The 20,799-nt window shown below is 35.7% G+C and overlaps 1 protein-coding gene and 1 long non-coding RNA gene across 6 annotated transcripts in view; one reads left to right on the plus strand and one right to left on the minus strand.

Annotated features, from left to right (window-relative positions):
- The window catches only part of ATP8A1 (ATPase phospholipid transporting 8A1), a 108,345-nt gene that overhangs the window by 40,504 nt on the left and 47,042 nt on the right, over positions 1-20,799 (minus strand). For all 5 annotated transcript variants that reach the window (XM_048303454.1, XM_048303453.1, XM_048303452.1 and 2 more), the window contains 8 exons: positions 18,036-18,105; positions 16,944-17,028; positions 13,307-13,446; positions 11,309-11,447; positions 10,070-10,134; positions 6,408-6,580; positions 935-1,118; positions 717-827 (listed from right to left, as the gene is read on the minus strand). In XM_048303454.1, the coding sequence (XP_048159411.1) occupies positions 717-827; positions 935-1,118; positions 6,408-6,580; positions 10,070-10,134; positions 11,309-11,447; positions 13,307-13,446; positions 16,944-17,028; positions 18,036-18,105 (967 nt within the window). The remainder of the gene's footprint in view (positions 1-716; positions 828-934; positions 1,119-6,407; positions 6,581-10,069; positions 10,135-11,308; positions 11,448-13,306; positions 13,447-16,943; positions 17,029-18,035; positions 18,106-20,799) is intronic.
- On the plus strand, positions 184-20,326 carry LOC125325900. Its single transcript, XR_007203603.1, has 3 exons — positions 184-416; positions 2,010-2,159; positions 19,856-20,326. It is a non-coding gene; the product is annotated as an uncharacterized LOC125325900 (long non-coding RNA).

Below are 20,799 nucleotides of genomic sequence, written 5' to 3' on the forward strand. Positions count from 1 at the left end.
AAAAATTTATTTAAAACATATGCTCAAAATTTTAAGGTTGCCATGTGGTCATGAAGATAGTGAAAACTATAACTATACATGCTGTTCTAATCATACCTACCAATAAATGTACATTTTATTACAACACAATCCTCTCATACTACTGTATTTTTCACAAGACTTCACTCCTTAAAATCCCAGGTGAAAAAACTGGGTCAGCTACTTCCAGGAAAGTATCCCTGTTCTTCAGCAGGAGCCTAAGGATGCACAGTCACCCCACCAGCAAGTGAAAGGTACCCAAGAGGGGGACTAAACCTGCCTGTAAAAGCCCTGGGCACAGCTCTGCCCTGCAGTGCAACAGAGACCTTTGAAAGGGCTTCTGAGAACCTGACCGTCACTGACTCCAGCGCAAAGAGCTTCAGCACAAACATCTCTGGGTAAATTTAAGACAAACTCGTAACTGGATTCCTTAATTACTGCAGTGATGTTACATGTACAGCATTTTAATAAGCTAGCAGTATTATAAACATACTAGGTATGCATTTTTAAAACAACTGGGTTTTTAAAAGTAAAAAACAATAATTAATATTAATCAGTTTATTAAAAATGTCAAGATTCAGTACTAATAAGTGTTTATTTACAGTTAAAATACTTCTTTAAAATCATATATAACAACCAAAAGCTCAAAATTAAGATTTCACTTTCAAGAAGTAACATTTAATGTACTGTAAAATTACCTCGATAATATAAAGGACTATATTCTTGTAGAAACAATACAAGATGCATTTAGCTACTCTGTTATAATTCCAGGCTCCATGAACCAACAGCAAGTTCTTCAAATACTTAAACTGCAAAAAATGAAAAATGAACAAACATACAATTAAAACATACATACACCAATATAAATCATATTTTAAAATATTTTATTGTAGTATTTTGCAGTGTAATGACTGACCTGAGCAATTGAGTAGTCTGAAGAATTAGCAGCCTGTAGACCTTCATTCCCACTAATACCAACACCAACATGTGCTGTTTGTATCATACTAACATCATTTGCTCCATCACCAATCGCTAGAGTTACTACCTTAACTTGTTTTTTAACCATTTCTACAACTTCAGATTTTTGAAGAGGTGATACCCTAAGGGATAAAACAAAGAGGCAAGTTTAATACAGGACTGTCATATGTATGTACTTTTAAAGCATACTGTATATTCTGTGAAAAGGTAATAAACCCAGGTCAATTAACATACTGGTCTTGTTATTGCCCTTCAAGGGTATACACTAAAAGTGCATTCACAGCAAAATGCATAGAAAACTTGGATTTGTTGAAGCAAGATGTTAACAGGACTGGAGAAACAAAGGGCCCCTAAACCACAGCAATGGAAGGAACCCCAAATGCTGCCCCTACCAGTAGCAACTTACAACAAGTGCAGACTTTGGCATGGTTTATTGTTATGCTGTTTATTTTCCTCTCTGTTTAAATACTTACTTTATACAGAAACAAGAAGAGATAGATTTAAAAGCAAACAGTCACAAATAGAATGGACTGCCACTATGTTACCACAGCCTACACTGAGAAATTAGAGGAAGTAACTTTGCACATGGAGTCTTGTTCCTCTACTTAGTTTATCTGCTGGTAACTTTTACCTTGTTCTTTTCAGGACTGTTCAATTACCTGTCATTAAGAGAATGTCTGTTCACAGTTGACAGGACAAATTATTCCAGGGGTGACAGCTCAGCTGACTGAAAATATATCAGTTTTGCCTACATCTACCATTGTATGTGTCACACATGTACCTCCCATTTTGTTTTGTAAAAGTTCTACTCTTCAAGTTGAAATTCAGTCCTTGTAGTATTTGAGACATGGTAACTAAAAACAGTATACAGGAATTATTTGCTAGGACTGCTGTGTTTCACAGGGTGGGGAAATAAGGAGCAAGCCTTAAGCAGCGTGGCAATCTGTGTTTGTGAATTCTGGCACTGGAGTCAAGGATCTAACTGCACCCCTCTTGTCTCACGGTACAAACAGAAACCAGATAAAAAGCAAAAAGCCCTGTGAGTCTGTCTCCCAAACTACCACCATTCACCGCTTCCTACAAAGAGAGCAATTCTGGTACCGACGCATGACTCCTGTGTGAAGATGGATATATAGTATCACTGAAAACTGGAGCAAAAACAGGTATTTATAATTAATTTCCTACAAGTCTTCTATATGCTCACTCAATGCAATAAACCTCCTGGTTTTTTATTATAAATTCCCGGAACGTGGCAATTTGGGTTGTGAATGACAAAATTTCAGGGTTAAAGCTTATATGCAGGGATGTTCATAACCTGGACTTAAATATCCAGGTTAAAAATTGAAATAAACATTTCAGAATGTTTACACACAGAAATATACAGGAAATTAAGTTTCAGGGAACAAATTTGCAAAGGAAAGCACGAAAGAGCAATTCGTTCTAAATAATTGCTGCTGACTGAGACACTGCCGAGCAACATGGCCTGTGGAGTTTGTGAGTACATTTCCCACCTGAACCAAGACTGCTGGTATAGCACTGACAAGCTCAGTGACAAAAAGAACCAGACCACTAGGCACCACAAATTCTGCTGTATTGTAGCATCTGTGTAATGCTGGGGTTGCTCCTGGAAGCTGAGGCTCCCAAAGGGAACATTCTCAAAGTACGTGAAGGCCTCATGATACTTGAGAATATTACACTGTTATATTATTGAGATTACTGACAGGCAAGGTTTTTTAAAGAATTATAGTTCAAAGAATTCAATCAAATCCAGTAACTGACTAGCAAAAAATACTGTCCTATTTATATTAACTGATTTTTAAGATCACAAAACCAGTGCTAATGAGGGCAATAGTAAAAACAAGTCACCTAAAAGGAAACACAGTGTTTCTTTGACTAAACACATTAGTCAAACTATTTTTCAGTAGATGTCATAATAAAATGTTCATGCCTGCCCTGTGATTTCTGGCATTACAGCCAAGAGTGGATGATTTGCCAGTCCTGACACTGGACAGACTGACATTACAGGTTACAATGCATTGCTCTCTATTTGGACCAAACTTTTGATCCTTGAGAGGAAAAGTTTTCTTTTCCCACTGGTCGCATAAATTTCCTCATTACACTTCTTCCTGCTTCCCCCTAAAAAAAACAGAAACAGAACAAAACTGCCATCTCTTTTAAAATAAACATAAAAGAGATGTTAAATTCTTCACATTCCACTCTAAGTTTTTACAGTTAAAGAACTCTAAAGCACCAATTATTTTCTCTCCATTAAGCACTAATAACAATGCTTGGCCATCACTTTGTCCAGCTATCTGCAAACTGTACCATAGCTACAAAAAGCACAACCAACAAGAAATTACATGACTGCTGAAGCTAATGGCCATACCAGCTACCTTCCATTCTGTCTGAATAAGAATGAAATTAGAAAATAACTTTAGAAACCAAAACAATCAGAGACAGCATAACTCCTTCACATGACACACAAGCTATGAACTTTCAAAATGGAAACCAAATTTTTTCTTGGAATTGACATCTGAGGCTTGTGACTAATTAAATTGTGTTCATTGAAAAAGTAAATGCAGCAGAGTGGGAAAAAAGTTCATAAAACCCCCAAATCTCTAACATCACACTGCTATTAACCATTCCCGTCATTAACAAATCCAAGTTACAAAGATCTGTGAAAAGCTAGTAAGGGTAAAAATAGAAACAATGTTTGAAAAATTTTGATGAATATGTCCTTTAGCAATGCAAATTTCACCAAACTAACATAATTTTCAATGAAAGGAAAGCCTTTTCCCACTAAGGTAAAGGCTATTTGTAAGTCAGCTAAGGTTGTTCATTATTATTCTGAAACACAGTTTAAAACTGCAGCAGAAAACCAAGGTTTTCTAGACATGCTTTTTATGTCCTGATACCCACATTTATTCATATAACATTCAGGAAAAAATAACTTTTGTCTAAACCAGTAAACTATAGTAACAATCAGAATTCTTAGTAGTTAAAATATACAACATCCCTGAACCTTGGAGTACTTAAAAGCTGAAAGAGGATTCTATGCTGAGGAAGTCAACTTACCAAGTGTTAGACAGAACTGTTTTAAAATGTATTTAAAAAAATAAAGGAATAAAAACAATACAGCCTTCAAACTGAAGGTAGCTATGTAATCACATTATTCAGTGGCCAGCACAACACATGCTATTGGACTTCTGAAAAAGCTGTGTGGGATGACTACAGCCTTGTGGAAAACCTGGGACGAAAGTTTCTGGGCAACACCCCTTTTGAAAAATTCTGTGGTCCACCTATATGAAAAAAAAATCTTTCTATGATCTTTTGGTACATGTTTTATTTGAACTCTGCTGTTGAGAACTGTATTAAAACTTGCTACTGCCAGCTTCTACAGAAGATTACTGACCTGAGTACTTATTTTTAATTTTTTAAACTTTTCATGAATAGTGCCTTAATTCCTTTTTAGACAATGTTATAGGGGCAACTGGAAGATGGCACTCTCATTGCCTCAAGTTCATGGTGAAGCCAGTAAAAAATATTTTTCATTCATTTTGCTCACTCTTAGCTGTACATTTTCACTCCAGAATAACCCACTTAACATTCTTCTTGCATATATTACTCTGAATCCAATATAGAGTTGGAATTCAGTTTGCTAAAGTCTTTAAGCCAAACATCTGCTTGGAATTAATAACATACAGAATTTTTTTTGAAAAGAAGCATCTACTGAATATTTTTCAGCTTCATCTGGGTTACAACTAGTCTTAAGACGAATCCATTGGTAACAAATGCTTCTGCACAAGCGAATGCAGTCTGCAAACTTAAAAGAAAGTGATGTAATTTGTACTTTTAAAACCAAGGAGAGCTTAAGATGTTTACTGCCTTTATACAGATGAAGAAAGAGCTTACATTTTTTGTTTAGTCTGGATTATATATGTATATATATACACATATATAAATAAATTTTTAAAAAGTTATTTACCTTAATTAAAAATTACCATTTAAAAATTTTTATTTTCAAGCTCATAAACAAGGAAATGAAGTTTTTGTTACTAACGACAAAGCATTTAACATAAACAAATATTTTGGCAGAATTTTGACTTTTGGGAAACATGGTATATTTAAAATATTTACATTAAAACAGTGAGTATTACGATCAAGCATTTTAGTTTTAAACCTGTAGCCAATTTTTAAGCAACCACAAAATATGTCAGACATATATCTAGATATGCATTGAAGCCAGCTGACCTAAGTCTATTATGGAAGTGTAAAATGAAGAAATGGCAGAAAGAATGCTACTAGAACAGAAACTTTCATTTTGTACTTTGTTGTTTCATCACAAAACTGCCAAAGACAGCTTTATGTACACAATTCCCCTCAATGTTTCCACAGTTCAACAGAAACAGCAAAATTATCTCTTCAAATGGCATAAAACACATTTTGTAATCAAGGAAAGAGAAGAAAAAGAAACATAGCTTTGGAAGATCAGTTCTACATGCATCTCCTTGTTACTGTACTGAGCAAAACTCAACCTAGTAGAACAAGCACAAAACTCCTCAACTTATCTGCCAGAAAGACTACTGCCATTAGGAAAGTGTTTATACACTGTGTTTATACACAGTATAAATTGTTCATCAGTGTTAAGATCTCAGTCTAAAAGACAGTAAAACCTTAGTTTGAAATTCAAACTGTTTCAGGCTGAAGCATGGCTACAAAGCTTAACCACAAAAACACTAATTAAGAAATCTCTTGGTAGCATGACTTTGCTTTTCAAAAAGGATGGAAAGACTGCAAACCCAGTGATTACTTGGATACTGTAATAATACTTCCTTTGCTGTGTCCTTCTGCAAAGGCAGAAAAATAGTTCCATTTTGAACAGATTTTTCAGATGAATCTGATTTATTTTAATGGAACAATGGAAGTTTATAGCTCTAATAGTTGATATTTACAGAAAAGGATAAAAGGCTTAACTGCATAAAAGAACTCCATAATAATCAGGCATAATAATGATTAAAAAAGGAATTTCCACCAACTTCAGGTAATAAAAAGCACCCAGAGTAGTACCTTTAACATTTTTGTGCACTTCTTATACAGTGTAATCCACAGCTTACAGAAAAGTAGCCTGTGGAGAAAGATCTACAAACGGCTCCAGATATGCTAAAACCTGTAGTTAACTGTAATATCAATTCAAGGTCAAGACTAGTGTCTCAACCTTGTTGAGATTACTCTCAATGGATTACAAATTATTTTTCTGGAAATATGCAATCTGAGTGACTTTGACAGGTGCACTCTGTTACGGACTGCTCTACAGTGATATTTCACTTGAATGACTGTATTTCATAACTTCAGTTTCTTAATTTTTGTATGTCAATAAAAACAGCATAGAGAGAGAATAATGTGAACCTTACCTGCAACAAATAACAGCTTTACATGACAAAGCCAAATCCAGGAAATACTGTCTTACTCCAAATGTCAAAGCATACTTCAGAGATTTACCATCGATAATGAGAGCAAAATCATTTTCCTTCCTTAAAGCATCACCAAGAGTACTGCAATGATGGCTGAGTGTCTCTCTTGTTCCCTGTTGCACAAAAAAATGGTGTCCATTATTTTGAATTCTTAATATTCTTAAATCCAAAATTTTCAGTGTGATCAGAAACACTGGAATTTTGGTTTTTGAGGAAATTGCCTTTTGATCCTGCTATCAAATATTATAAAGTGAAAAGAATATTAGCAATAGTTGCACTATTGAAACACAGTAGAAATGTTGTGTAGGATTGCTCTTGCATTCTGCCAAAAAAAAAAAAAATCATATTTTAACATAATTTAACAATTTTAACATCGAGTACATGTTATACAAAAGAAATTATTTTGTATTTTTCTATTGCTAATGACAGCTTGAATCATACCTACACCAGCCACTATTTTGTGATCCAGTACTGAGAACTCCAGCTTAGTAGACAATATATTCATCTGTATTTATGCAGCAGCCTGCTTTGGGAAGCTCACTGACATCTAGTTAGCTACAGTCCAGCTCTACCATGGAGTGTCATGAAGGAGAAAAAGTATTGCTTGTTGCATTTCTTTCTTTTTGAATGACCTTTATAGAGCTGGGTAAAAACTGTAAAACCAGCACCTGTAGCTGCTGTTCGACAGCAGCTGAACATGAGCCAGCTGTGCCTAGGTGGCCAGGAAGGCCAATGGTATCCTGGCCTGTATCAGCAATAGTGTGGCCAGCAGGACCAGGGCAGTGACTGTCCCCCTGTACCTGGCATTGGTGAGGCCACACCTCCAAATCCTGTGTCCAGTTCTGGGCCTCTCAGTGCAAGAAGGACATTGAGATGCCAGTTCATGTCCAGAGAAGGGCAACGGAGCTGGGGAAGAGTCTGGAGCAGAAGAGGGAGCTAGGATTGTGTAGCGTGGAGAAAAGGAGGCTCAGGGAAGACCTTACTGCTCTCTACAGCTGTGTGAAAGGAGGGTGTAGTGAGATGGGGATCAGTCTTGTCTTCCAGGCAGCCAGTGATAGGACAAGAGGACATAGCTTCAAGTTGTGCCAGGAGAGGTTTAGATTGGATATTATGAAAAACTTACTCACTGAAAGGGTGCTCAGGCATTGGAACAGGCTGCCCAGGGTAGTGGTGGAGTCACCACCCATGGAAGTATTCAAAACGCTTGGGGATATTGTTTAGTGGTGAACTCTTCTGTTTAAACTGGCCTTAATTTTTCATCAGAAGCAGAATGCCATCAGGTAGCTCCAAGAATACTACATATTAAAACAAAAAAAACCCCTACCCAGGACAAAACAAAACCCCAATTATAAAACTGTCATATTTAAAATTCCTTTGTGGGCACACTCCCTATGCTGAAATCACATGCCTCAAATTAAAAGCAGCATAAAAATGTCCCTTATTCAGGTGACAACATTTCCATGAAATATTTTTCAGTGAAACTGAATGGTAATCAAACTATTTTGTAGTTCCAGTTTAAATTCACAATTAAAAGAATAAGGCTATGTTATGACTTCTGTCTATGATTAACAATACTATAGTGAAATTTAGCAGTCCATTAGGTTAATATGAAGGCAAAGAAAATCCAGTGCTTTTTTATTACAACTATAAGAACTGACTAACAAAACCCACATTTTGTTTGTGAAGCTAAGCAGATGTTCATGGGACTAGAGCCCCAAACAACACTGCAAAAAGTTGAGACATCGAAATGCTTTCAGTTCTATACCAGCTAATGCCTACTGGGGAAAGGAGAGGTGGGTGGGGTTGAGGTATTTGTCTTTTAATTTCGTAAATAAGGGTGTTTGTTTATACAAAAGAGGATCTTTTATTTTAGCATATTTTTTGTAAGCTCAGTTCACAGAGCTGGGATATAGTCTGAATAAAAATATATTTTTTTATTCTAACTTCCTCTGTCTTGCATGCTTAAATCATAACAATGACCATATTGATGAGGTATTTGTTTTATTAAATCTTTTTTTTTTACATGTCTTAGAGACAGGGGACTCTGCCCGTCCATAAAGGGATTTTAGGAGAAGCCACTGGTATTCAGTGGACATGTACTATTATTTTAACAGCAAGGGGAAGAAGCAACCACTTAATGCCACTGTTCTCAGTGCAATGTTTTAGTGTTTTTCAGAAGAGTATGCAGACCAAGAAAAGCCAACCTCCCTAACTCCAATGACCCTATCAACATCTTTATATAGTCAATAGGCTATACCTTAGAGACAAGGAGGAGAGGACTGCCACAGAGCAACTCTTCTCAAAGATCCCAAATACACAAGTGCCACTACTCTGGGATTACTTTCTTCAAGGCTGCTCAGTTCCACCTGAGTTGAGGAAACTGCACTGCCCAGCAGCCCTCATGGGTGCACAGGTACCAGTACAAGAAACAGACCTATGCCACTCAAAAGCCAAAGTTTCATTCTGTGTGGACTCCTTAGCAAACATTCCAGTTAAGTATTAAGAGTCTCTTGCCAACTGCTACTGGTAGGCAGAAAGGAAAGAGGAACTGATCCACCTTTGCAGCTGCACTGACTCAGCATTCTGCAATCACAGCACTCCATCCCTCTCTCCATTTCCTGAGACCTAATCCACTCCTCTATTAGAACTTTCAAGGTAATTTTTGACTCAACCAGTCACACTAGAAATAGAGACTGACATGTCATTCCAACCACACTAGCAAGCAAACACACAAGATATACACAAGGACACAAGAAAGACATTCATCAAACAGTAAAATGCACACACCATCAAATGAGGCAGAAACTTTGTAAACAGTCTCTTGTTAAAATACTTGCACAGAGCTAGTTTACTCTTATGCTTTGAACTGTCTCTCAGACTATGTTCACCTGCTGCTGAAAAAACCCTTTATATATGTAATCACCAAAACTAGATTTGCAAGTGACCATTTTTGCATATACAAATTCAGCTGCCATAAGATATTTGCATCTCCATGTACTCTGTACTTGGGGCATGTAAGGAAAGGATCTCTCAACCTCTATACAATCTAGACACTCCAGTCTGAAACAGGGAGTACAGTGCAGCTATCATTTCAGCTACTACCTTTCAATCTTAAACTATATTTACATAAATTTACTACAAAAAGATACTGCTTGATATTTATTTATTGAACTTTTGAATCATCACACGAGAAGTGGTTCATTTGTAATGCTTGTTTAATGTGAAGCTCCTGGCTTTGCGCCTGCATGGATAAAATCTACTACATGGAATTTTTTGCTCACAGTTGTGAAGTTCCTTTGTGTAGTAGCTACACTGTGATTTCAGAAGGTGTAGACTGTTTTCCAGTTATTCAGTAACATTCTGTCACAAAGACCATACAGTCTTCCAAGCATGGAATACTAAAATTAAGAAAGCAACTCCCCAAAACAAACATGAACAACATCCCCCCAAACTACAGTTTTGACAGAATTTTCTATGTTTGTCCAAACAAACAGACACTCCAAACAAACAGACACTCCAACTTATTTTTTACACCATCTCCACCATGATGTCTGGATATTTTAAGCAGTAAAACAATGTTTTACTCTGAAGATTTTACTTACATCAAGAGAGCCTTCATTTATAACAATTAGTCCCATGTTCTTTCTCAAAAGTTTACAAGAGTGACCTGTTAGAAAAGATTTTGTTTTCAAAAATCTGTTCCACAAAATCCATTACAACATAACAAGGCTTTTTTTTTTCCTGTAAGAGAACTACAGACAAAATTAAAAATAAGATTTCCCTTGCTGAAATCAATGATAAAAAAAAAATTCAACTGCATTTTAAACAGGTACATACAGGTACTAAGTCAGAACAGTTAGAATTTCCTTTGCTGCAACTTGCAACTGTTCTACCTTATTCGGGAGTGTTTTAAAGAGTGTTACAGAAAACAATAGATCTCCCTGAGCCTTGTAATTTTTAGAACGCAACTTGCATTTCACTCAAAACTTGCATATATATATGTTTCCAGTATTTTCTTTTATTCTTTGCATTAAACAGGATGCATGTTGTGCTAACGAGGTAGGCTGCCTAGTCAAAAACATGTATCACCATTCTTAATAAAGTAGAAATATTGGCATTATGTGTACCGCCTCAAACCTGAAGGTACTAAGAAAAATGACCTTAGATCAACTGTATCATGTGCATATGGAAAGTTCTTTAAGATTAGAAACAATAACACCCAATAAAAAGGATCCATATGACTAAAGTAAGGCTTTATTTAGGGCATGTATCCACACTACAGCAGAAAGTGCAGATATGGTCACATGCAAAGAATATTAAATCTTAAAAGCAGCTTTCATGTATAACTATTTAAAAATACAGATTTATCGTTGTTGAAATTAAGTCTTTTTTTCCCATCTTTCATAATAAAAGAATAAAAATAAACCTCTATTAAAAGGTTATAATACTTTAGTTCACCTTTCTTAGAAAGAAGGAAAAACAGAGAAGGGAAACTAAGAATACTTACATTCTCTTAATGTTATTCTCTCTCACTGTCAAAAGCCAATGTATTCTTTCTAATTCATTTCATATGCTATAAAAAAGAACAATTGCCTATTTTTCTGCCTCTTCTCTACCATAACTTTTTCTTGCTCTTAGTATTTTAACAGAGGCAGAATCCACCATTCCCTACCCTCCACCTATCAGTGACTAAAAAATAAGTTCACATTCAAATTTTGGAGTGACATATAATATTATTATTTTTTACAAGACAACTTCCCATTCTGAAAGAAATTTACTCCACCAACTGCTATTATTTCTAAACGTGTAACAAAGCCATCAAATAAATGCAAATATAATACCAATATTAATGGCAGTCTCTTGTTTGTCCCCAGTAAGTATCCAAATTTTTATGTCTGCTTTCATGAGTGTTTCTATGGTTTCAGGCACTTTGTCCTGTAGTTTATCTTCAATTGCTGTTGCTCCAAGCAGCTGAAGATTCTGTGAACATAAAATATTTTGTACACATAGGTTTTTTTTTGGTTTAAATTCAATTTCAATCTTCCATTTATTTTATTTAACTCTCTGTATTTACATCAAGATTAATGAAATCTAAACTCATTAATCGGATAAAGAACTTCCAGTTTATTCCTATGAGCTTTAACTTAAATATCTGTGTGGCTTGACAAAACTACACAGTGTGACCACTCAAACTTCAACCAATTATTCACAAGCTCAGTAGCTTGTTCAGCAACAGCTACCTTTTCCTGAGGAGTACCTCTCTGATTTGAAGGCTTCAGGAGTACTATTACCATGCCTTCTCTCTTTTAATGATTTCTCTTCACTTTGTAAAAAAAAAATCCAAAACTCCTGTCAATTCATCTTAGTACTTCATGTCTGATTTTAACTTCCTATGGAACAAATCTACAAAGATTTTGTGAATACAGCCATTTTTATATTTCCTATTTCTATACTAGCTATTTAAAATTAGCTAAATGTTAAAGACACCATTATAAATCTAATAGTGTGCAATCCTGGTAGCAGCATGGCCTGCACAGTACATCCTGAGAAAGTACTTGTGCAGCTAATACAAAAATTTGTAAAGGTAGCGGGGTTGTCACGGCATTAAAAAGTTACACAGTTTCAAGACTGTTTTGTCACATCTAGATAAACTGCTCAGCAATGTTCACTAGTGACTGAAGCCATATACCCTCATCCCTCTTTTTCATGAATTAAACACCACAGGTTCTTGAGGCTCTGAATTTTATGCAGTTTCATCAATCTAATCTCTTTTATACTTTCCAAGGAAAAGAATCCCCAAATAAGCCCCTCAAAACTGAAGTACCAAAACTTCAAACACTATTGGTCTCATGCACTCCTTTTTCTTACAAATTTAATAGTCATGGGACCTTTTTTTGTTTAGGCAGTGAAGTCTTAAAGACATTGGCTACTCCAGAAGCGTGGCTACTCCAGAAGCAGTGTTGCTACAAAGGCTCTGCTCCTGTGACACTGTATCTGGGTATAAGCTCACTTTGGAGGCCCTCAGTAAAAGAGAGGTTGACAAAGTGGAGAAATTCCAACAGAGGGACACAAAAATAGCTTAGGGCCCAGAGCACGCTATATTAAGAGTACCTGAAGAAGTAGGATGAGTTTAACATGGGAAAAAAATAAGACTAAGGGAGGGATTCCTTCTGCTAACTGAAGCTTGCAGAGCAGCCATCCTTCTCCAAAATGCGTGGTGCACAGTGAAAGAGCAAGAGGCAACAGTCACATTCTGCAGCAATAAAAAATTTAATTCAGAAAAAGAGACTAAGTTGTGCATCAAAAAAAATTACCTGCTGCAGCTGGGAAAACTCCCTCCTTGTAGATATTCAAAACTTCATCAAAGTGTTGGAGAAGCAAAACTAGAGTAGGGATCTGTGTCTAGATGACCTCCAAAAGTCCCTTCCTAACTTGACTACTCCACTGTTCCAAGATCATTACATAATGAAGCAGATGTTGTTTATCTGTTTTACACTTTTTCACACACTAGAAGAACTCTGAAAAAAATCTTTCCAGTAGGTTCCACCCATAATCGACACTTTCCAGCAAGGTAGCTACTTGTAGCAAAAACTTTAGTCAGATTAATTGTACATTAATTTTGATTATCTAAACTGCAAGGACTACGTGACACCACTGTCAGTATATTTCCAGAATTTTTTTTCTGTCTAAGCGCTATTCCTCAATAGTGATTCACTTTTCATGGTATAGAAAATAAGGACAATCATTAAGAACCCACTCTTCTGCTCATCCCTCTGCCCACCCCCATCCTCCCCCCCCACCAACACAAACCCGAGAAAGCTACATCAAGCTACACATACTTTTTCAATTAGTTCATAGCTCTCCTCAAGTTTGAGTACTCTGTTTTGTATAGCTGTAGAAGCACGGTGATAGACATCTAACCATTCTTGATAATCACTTTCTGAAATCTCAGCCACAGCAAAACACAGAGTTCTTAAGCCTAAAGAGAAACCAGATAATGATTCAATATTAGTTAGTCCCTTTCCTGATATGCCTGCAATGAGTAAGTTTTGAAAGCTGAATTTATTCTGTATTTTATGTATGCTTATGCCTGATTTTCAACTTACTGCTGCACATCTTAAAGAACTTTTAAAATATATGTAAATAAAAATGTGTTATAAATAGAAATTTATTCAACAGAATAACAGTTTCAAAAAAGCTGAATGTAATACCCATTATATATTTCAGGGGAAAAAAATAATCAATTTTTATGTAAGATTCAACTTAGTTTAAACTGTAAACAAGACACGAAGCAATCCCAACACTTGCTGAACAAATATGTACATTGAAACATTAAAACTGTAAAACTGGATTGTATTTCTGAGAAAAAAAAATTATAAACTTAAATGCTGTTATGCTGGAAAGAAGTAAAATCAAAACATATCAGCATAAGGTTACAGCTGCCCTCTTCACCCCTCCTCAATATTCTTAGGAAATTCTAGTTTGAAGTTTATCATCTAGAAGCCAACTTTGAGTCCCCTCATTTAATTTTCCCGTCTCACATATTTTTTCAGCTCTCCAAATTCTTAAAATAAAATCATTATGTACCATTTGGCAATTTTAATTAACAACATTTGAGCTGGTTGTTATTATTAACAGATTTTTTCCTTCATCAGAAATCTGAATTAAGCATTACAGCAAGAATTTGAGACTCTGTGATTATAAGAAATACCTATTTTTTGACAACACACATTTACATTCAATTTAAGTAGCTAGGTGTGAATTTTCTAACAGCTCATTTTCACATATTACCAGATTTCTAGAGAATGAAGTTGACCTAACTCTTTATATACTAGCCACAATTTGCAGGCTGATGGATTTAGAAGGGGTGCAGGCAGGACTAATGTAGTTACCCTTTGGTCACTTGCCCACTCTGCTCTAGGAGATGAGCAGCACCATAACCAGGGATGGCTGAATGTAATCTTTATTTGTTCACAGCTTTCTGGAGCATACAGCTCAGCACCAGCGGCAATTTTGAAATTTTAAGACGTTGGGCATGAAATAAGACAAGTCTTAGATGTAGGAGTAATTTAGTTTAGATAAAAACCATGTGTAATCCTAGTACCCTGACAACTAAACAGCATTAGGAAGACAGTGTCTCACCATCTAGACTTAAAAGAATAAACTCAAGGCTGACAACTCAACAGATTTTTTTTCTCTGCATAGTAAGGGTATGCTAACAAGGTGCAAAGCAATGAATACAGGTAAAGGGGAGGAAAGGAACATATGTCTGACTAACAGTGATACTATTTCCACAATGCTTTCAACATATTTTCTGCAGACCATAAAATGAAGAAAAGAAATCCAAGTGTATGGAATGTCAGCAAATGGTTTTTTCAACATATTTACTTTCTCTTTTAAAATCAGTGCCTAATTATTTTTTCCTGTTTTTAATATGATTCTTTTCATTGTGATTTAAAAGACTCTTCCAAATAAAATGTGGAAAACAAAATATCATTAAGACTGGTTCTTAACAGACTGGAACAACACAGGAAAATTACACATGATTTTTCTATTTATCCAAGCAGGCATTAACACTCAAGCTTAATAAATGCTTATATATAAATGCCAGCCATGCTAACCACTTCATTTTTGAACAACACACCAAGAGCAGGCAGCAAATGCCAAGGACATACTGTCCTGCCACATGAAAGGATACTCGTGAGAAACTTTGCAACATTATTGGCTGCATAAATACTAATTTTTTAATCGATTCCAGAGATATGTAATTTTTTTAATAAGACTGAATTTTATGCTTTTTAAAAGGTTAGAAATTCACTCTTCTGAACAGTAGATCTTTTCATCTGTTGAAAAGAAGGATACAAAAAGCACCTGAACAAACCTCTTAATCCTATCATATCTACAGTGGTTCAAAAAACAGGTGGAATTTTTCACTTTTTATGTTGATTCATTTACTGCAACCTGACTGCTAAGGAGTTGTATTACTGATTTAATAAGAACAGTAATTAAGAACTGGAGTGAAATTTTCTTACAGGACAGCACATAGTGATCTAATTTTGTCTTTTCTGTAACCAAATATATACCTTATGACCCAAACTAACTTCACACCTAAGTAACTTTTTCTTGATTTATTCTGGTTAAGCCTTTCTAGAACCCTAGAGTGTATCTGAGGCTTTGGGCTGTACCAATTTGTTTGGGTACAGTTCTGCTTTCAACTTCATTGTATAACTTATTCTAACTTTATTACTTTAAGAGTCTTTAAGACTAACCAAATGTTTCCAGCAGAGATCTTGATATGAAAAACTAACAAAAGAAACAGATCTGTGACTTGCTTCTACTGTCACTGATAGAACTAAGAGACTGAAGCTGCTTAATACAGTAGTCAAAACTCTAAATTCCATGATAAACCAAAAGACAAAAACTGGAGGACTCATATGTAAGACAGAAAAATGACCTTTCATGACAGCAAGAAAGATCTGGCCAGAGATCAGTTAACAAAACGTAAGGATTTTTTTTAGAAGGAAAATATTTTACCAAAGTTTGCTTTCCAATGTAAGTTTATTTCTTAAGACATATTAAAGATAATGTTGATGTTTCAGTAGCAGTGTATTTGAAAAATGAAGACGAAAAAACTCTGCAGTTCAGATTCCCTTAACTCTTCAAATTTTGCTTTCAACTACTCTCTATCAACTCACTGATAAATTGAAACACTATGATACTGCAGACTACAACAATATAATCCTTTCCTGAGATACTAAGGGGGTACAGCATTGAACATCTAGGAACTGTGCAGAAACCTTTCTACCATCTGCTCTTCTGCTCACATCTGTACTGTGAAATCCACTGTAAATAAATGACTAACTGGCTGCTTGTGTCAATCATCTTAATTTCAGAGTCTTTGCAATTTTATTTACTATTCCTACTTCACAAACCCTCACAGAGAGGTTCCCTAGCTTTTGCAGCTGTTTTGTAAAAGTGATTGATAAAACTGCAGACACCAAAACACACCATATGGATGCTGGCAATCCCCCTTACTGGGACTGGTGACAGAAACAATACAGCTAAAAGCTACCTTAAAAGCACGACACTAATAATTTCCAACCATCTTTACTTTGGCTACTTCTTCCTGTGTGCCATCCCTACAGCATTCACTGGGTATGGGACATGAAAGAGACCATGAGAAATGAGATCTTCACAGAAAAAATGTGCCATGTGTTTGCTCTCTCGAAAAATATGTTTTGGTTAAAAGATTCCAGTGTGTACTCTGTGGGTGTGTTGGGTTGTTTTTCAGGGTTTTTTAAGCATGAAGTTATTAATGAAACTTCTCAGGAAGATTTTTCTTAAGGAGACATGGCTCAAACATAATTTTCAAACTTAACATGAGTAAACCACCACTGTAACACAAAATTGAGAAGCTGGAAAGTTGAGCAGTAACTGAATTTTGTATTTATTTTTATATTGAGTAATACCACCCACCTTCTGTAGCAAACTGCTCTAGATGTTTTAAGGTGATTTCTTTGTATTTTGAACTTTCGGCAAGACGGTCATAAATTACAGTATCCTACAAAACAAATAAAATTAGCTCAGGACACTTTAATAGAAAAATTATTTCTTTTTTAGGTACACAATACAAATCATGTAGGAAAATGGCAGAAAAACAGAACTGTATTATTTAAGCATCAAAAATTAGACATAATTTTATTCCAGAAGTTAAAAAAGGATATTCTAATCCTCAGATTTTCTAAACTTATAAATTCTGCTATAATGCAGCTTTTTCTTCTACATTTTTTGATGCTATTTCCCCTTATTTTGAAAAGTGCCAAAATGCTGTCTTCCTCTTTTAATATTATGCCCACAAAATAAAATTAGTGCTTCATAACTGCCATTTTCAGTTTTTTTGTAGCCAGCTTAATATACAGAATATTAACAACAGTTTCTTTTCTTCACTTGAGATGATAAAAAATGGACATTTATTTATATTCAACAAACTTCCTTTCTTAAACCATTCTGGAACTGGATTTCATCATCTTCCCCCTCAAACTTGACCTGACATACAAACCAAGAACTAAAGAGCAACTCTGCTATTCCCATAAGCATTATGATAAGGATACCTTTCCACAGGTCCTGCTTTTGGGAAAAAATACTTCTGTGTAATATCAATGGTTGGTTAAAATTCCACTCTAGTCACTTATGCTAGATTACTATCTCTACCTAGTGATCCATGCTCAGCTACTCCAGCAAGTAATTAATACATTCATCTACATGTTCATCCATTTTCCTCGAGTACAGAAGGAAGCAATTAATAGGAAGTATAAAGGTATTAGTCCAGTACAAAGAATAGGATGAACAGGTCCATCGTATCTTCATAGGCACTTAGTAAAAAAAGACATTAACTGGTCCATCACATTGAACAGCTACACAGCAAAACAATGTAAATTGAAAGAGGTACATCGACATTCCTTTCCCCACATTTTCAATGTTTTGACTGCAGTTATAACAATCTTTTACTTTTGTATTTGTATTGGTAGCATGTATTCTTTGTTACAGGGAAAACAGAATAAAACTCACAGCTCCTTTGCAGTAGAGTCTTAACTTTCCTGATGGTGTGCGAACTATCACTGACATTCTCTTCCTAGTGCTGAAAGAGAAATAAATGCTCTATATATAAGGTAGTTCATCAATACAAGCATTTACCAATATTTTACCTAGTAATATCAATATATATCTTATATTACACACAGGATAAAAAGTCAGCGCTCTCTATTCTGAATGATGTTCTCAGCTGACTGGGATGGAAACAGTTTTACTGCCTAACAATTAAAAGGAATGCTATTTTCCTAGGCATACTTCTGTAGGCCTTTTTCCCATCAAAATGATTTTGAGAATTTTCACCTTCATCTGAATACTGTCTACTGATGACAAAAAAGCATCATAAAGAACAAAGCACTTATCATCAATATCATAAAGAGGTAGTGTATCATGGACTGTTTCAGTTTTTCCTTCCTTCCCAGTTAGCCAGAGTCACTCGTACACTGTACTGTGCTGCAATCCTATTACTGTCATCCCAGAGTTTCATTTATCATGCAAACTTTGCAGTATGCTAAGAACTGGAAAGGGGCTGGACTAATTTTAACTACTCTCTGGATCTCAGTTGTTAATAAAATCCAAGTTATTTTTTATTTTTGTCCTCATAACTGAGGTAGAAACTGGAGAAAGCATGGAGAAGACTGTCACAGCCTGTTTTCTGTCTTCTTCTCTTTGAGGTTCACCAAAAAGCATTCTTTAGGTGCAAGATCATGTCCTGTCAAGATGTGTATTTTTATCATAAGTCTTTCAAATTTCAACTTTAGAAATAAATCTACAGAAACCATTCAGAGAACAAAACATTTCTCATACAACAGTCCACACTAAAACAGAGATGGAAATAAATGGTCCTTTAACAATTTTGGTTTCTGTTGGAACTGGATCCCATTTATATATTCATTCATCGAAGAGTATGAATGGTTCCTGAACTTTCAGACTGCCATGGAAATTCCTGTAAATGGAATGTGCACATAGGTGAAGGAAAGAATTTTATGATTACTGATGAAGTAACAGGCTGAAGAGTATCTTCAGGAAAACATTTTCTAATTCCACCTGCGTGTGCACTTTGCTTCAAGTAAAAATTTCTCAACAGCAATATTAAATTACACTGTTACCATGAATATTGCACAAAAGAGCATACAAAGCTATTAACTACTGCAAATGCTTTTCCATTTCACCTCTAATCCAAAAAACCTCAGGTAAGTAGAATTCCAAAAAACTTTAGACAGTGTCCAGTTGGGGATCTACTTAGACAACACTGGAGAAATTAAGATCATCTAAACTACCGTTAAGCTGCCTAAAATAAAAGAAAGTCGCAGATTCACATTGATTCCTGCCAAGACAATATAGCCTACTCAAATTCATTACACTTGCCTGAATGTTCAGTTCAGAAATTGTGGAGGAATTACAGCAGGTTAGAGGGTTGTATAAACAATAATTTGATATATTTGCCCTTGCCAGGTAAAGACTGAGCAATACCAGAAGATTGCAACCTTGAAGTCCTGCACAGAGCATCATATTATTTTACTGAAGGTGTATCAAAGAATAACCAGTGTTTTCCCATAGCATTCTGAAACTTTAGCTAGACAGACAGATACTGAATCTTGACTGACATACATTTAGTAAAGCTGCAATAAAGCTAATGACCAAGAGTTATTGTCAAGGACTCCTTAGTTTTATAAGCCTTTTTACAGCAGTGACAGTTTTATTTCCTTTCCTGGTGAACTACAGTAAGCCACTAAATTGCACTACTACAAATAACTGTCAGTGTGAGACCACTGTTTTTTTCTGTTTCTTCACTGTAGACGTGATGTGAGCAGCCATAAAGATGACCTGGTTATAATGGGAAAAAACAGAAGATGTTTGCTGAAATAGTGACAGAGAAAATGCCTGCAAGCCTAGAAATTGGAGACATCCTGAGATACCATCAATCTGCCCAAAACAAGAAACTATAACCAGAACTTTTTGTCTGGAAAAGGGAGAAAATACCAGGAGAATGTAGGAATTGACAAAAATCTGGAAAAATAAAAATTGGTCTGGGAGAAAAGAACACACCATCATCTACTGGCTGTCCCAAGGGAAATACAGGAATTAGCAGCATCTACCAACTGCTGAATGTAGTGGTGTCCTGCATCCCCTTTTGTCTGCGCCCCACATGAATGACTTACTTGTACCCAGCATGGAGCCTCTTTAAGAGCCAGCTCCACGCAAATCATCCTCAGGGTGTGTTTGTATACATTCCTTTACTAACAGTAATTTTTAGTAATCTGTAATAAAAAAAGAAAGAAAAAAGCGCCCCCGTGTCCTTGTGTGCTATGGAATCCTGCAAACCCTGTTGTCATCTCTATGTACCTGCAGGCTGGGTAACCCTTTGGGCTGTTACAAAGAGGCAGAATACCTGGTAATTCCCATGGAGTTGCAATGGGATTATAAATAGGCAGAAGCATCTTAAAGTGACAGAAATACCTCTCTCAGTCACAAGATTTGCAGCTTTCAGAAGTAGATCTTCATAGGTCCAGTAACTCTAAAATCTGACATTTAGGATGAAACAACCACAGAAAACAAACACTGCTACAGAGGTTTTGGTACCTCCTCTGTCAGCCAGTCACTGTTTTTTTACTTTTAGAAGTATCAGGTCTTCAGTCACAAAATCAGTGTATACTGGAGCTCTTTGAATGATTGTGAGGAGGTAAGGCCTCAAATGCTCTGGGATGACTTCTGTCTGCCCACTACAACAGCTAAGACAACA

The sequence above is a fragment of the Corvus hawaiiensis genome, chromosome 5, assembly GCF_020740725.1.
Source record: "Corvus hawaiiensis isolate bCorHaw1 chromosome 5, bCorHaw1.pri.cur, whole genome shotgun sequence".
NCBI lineage: Eukaryota > Metazoa > Chordata > Aves > Passeriformes > Corvidae > Corvus > Corvus hawaiiensis.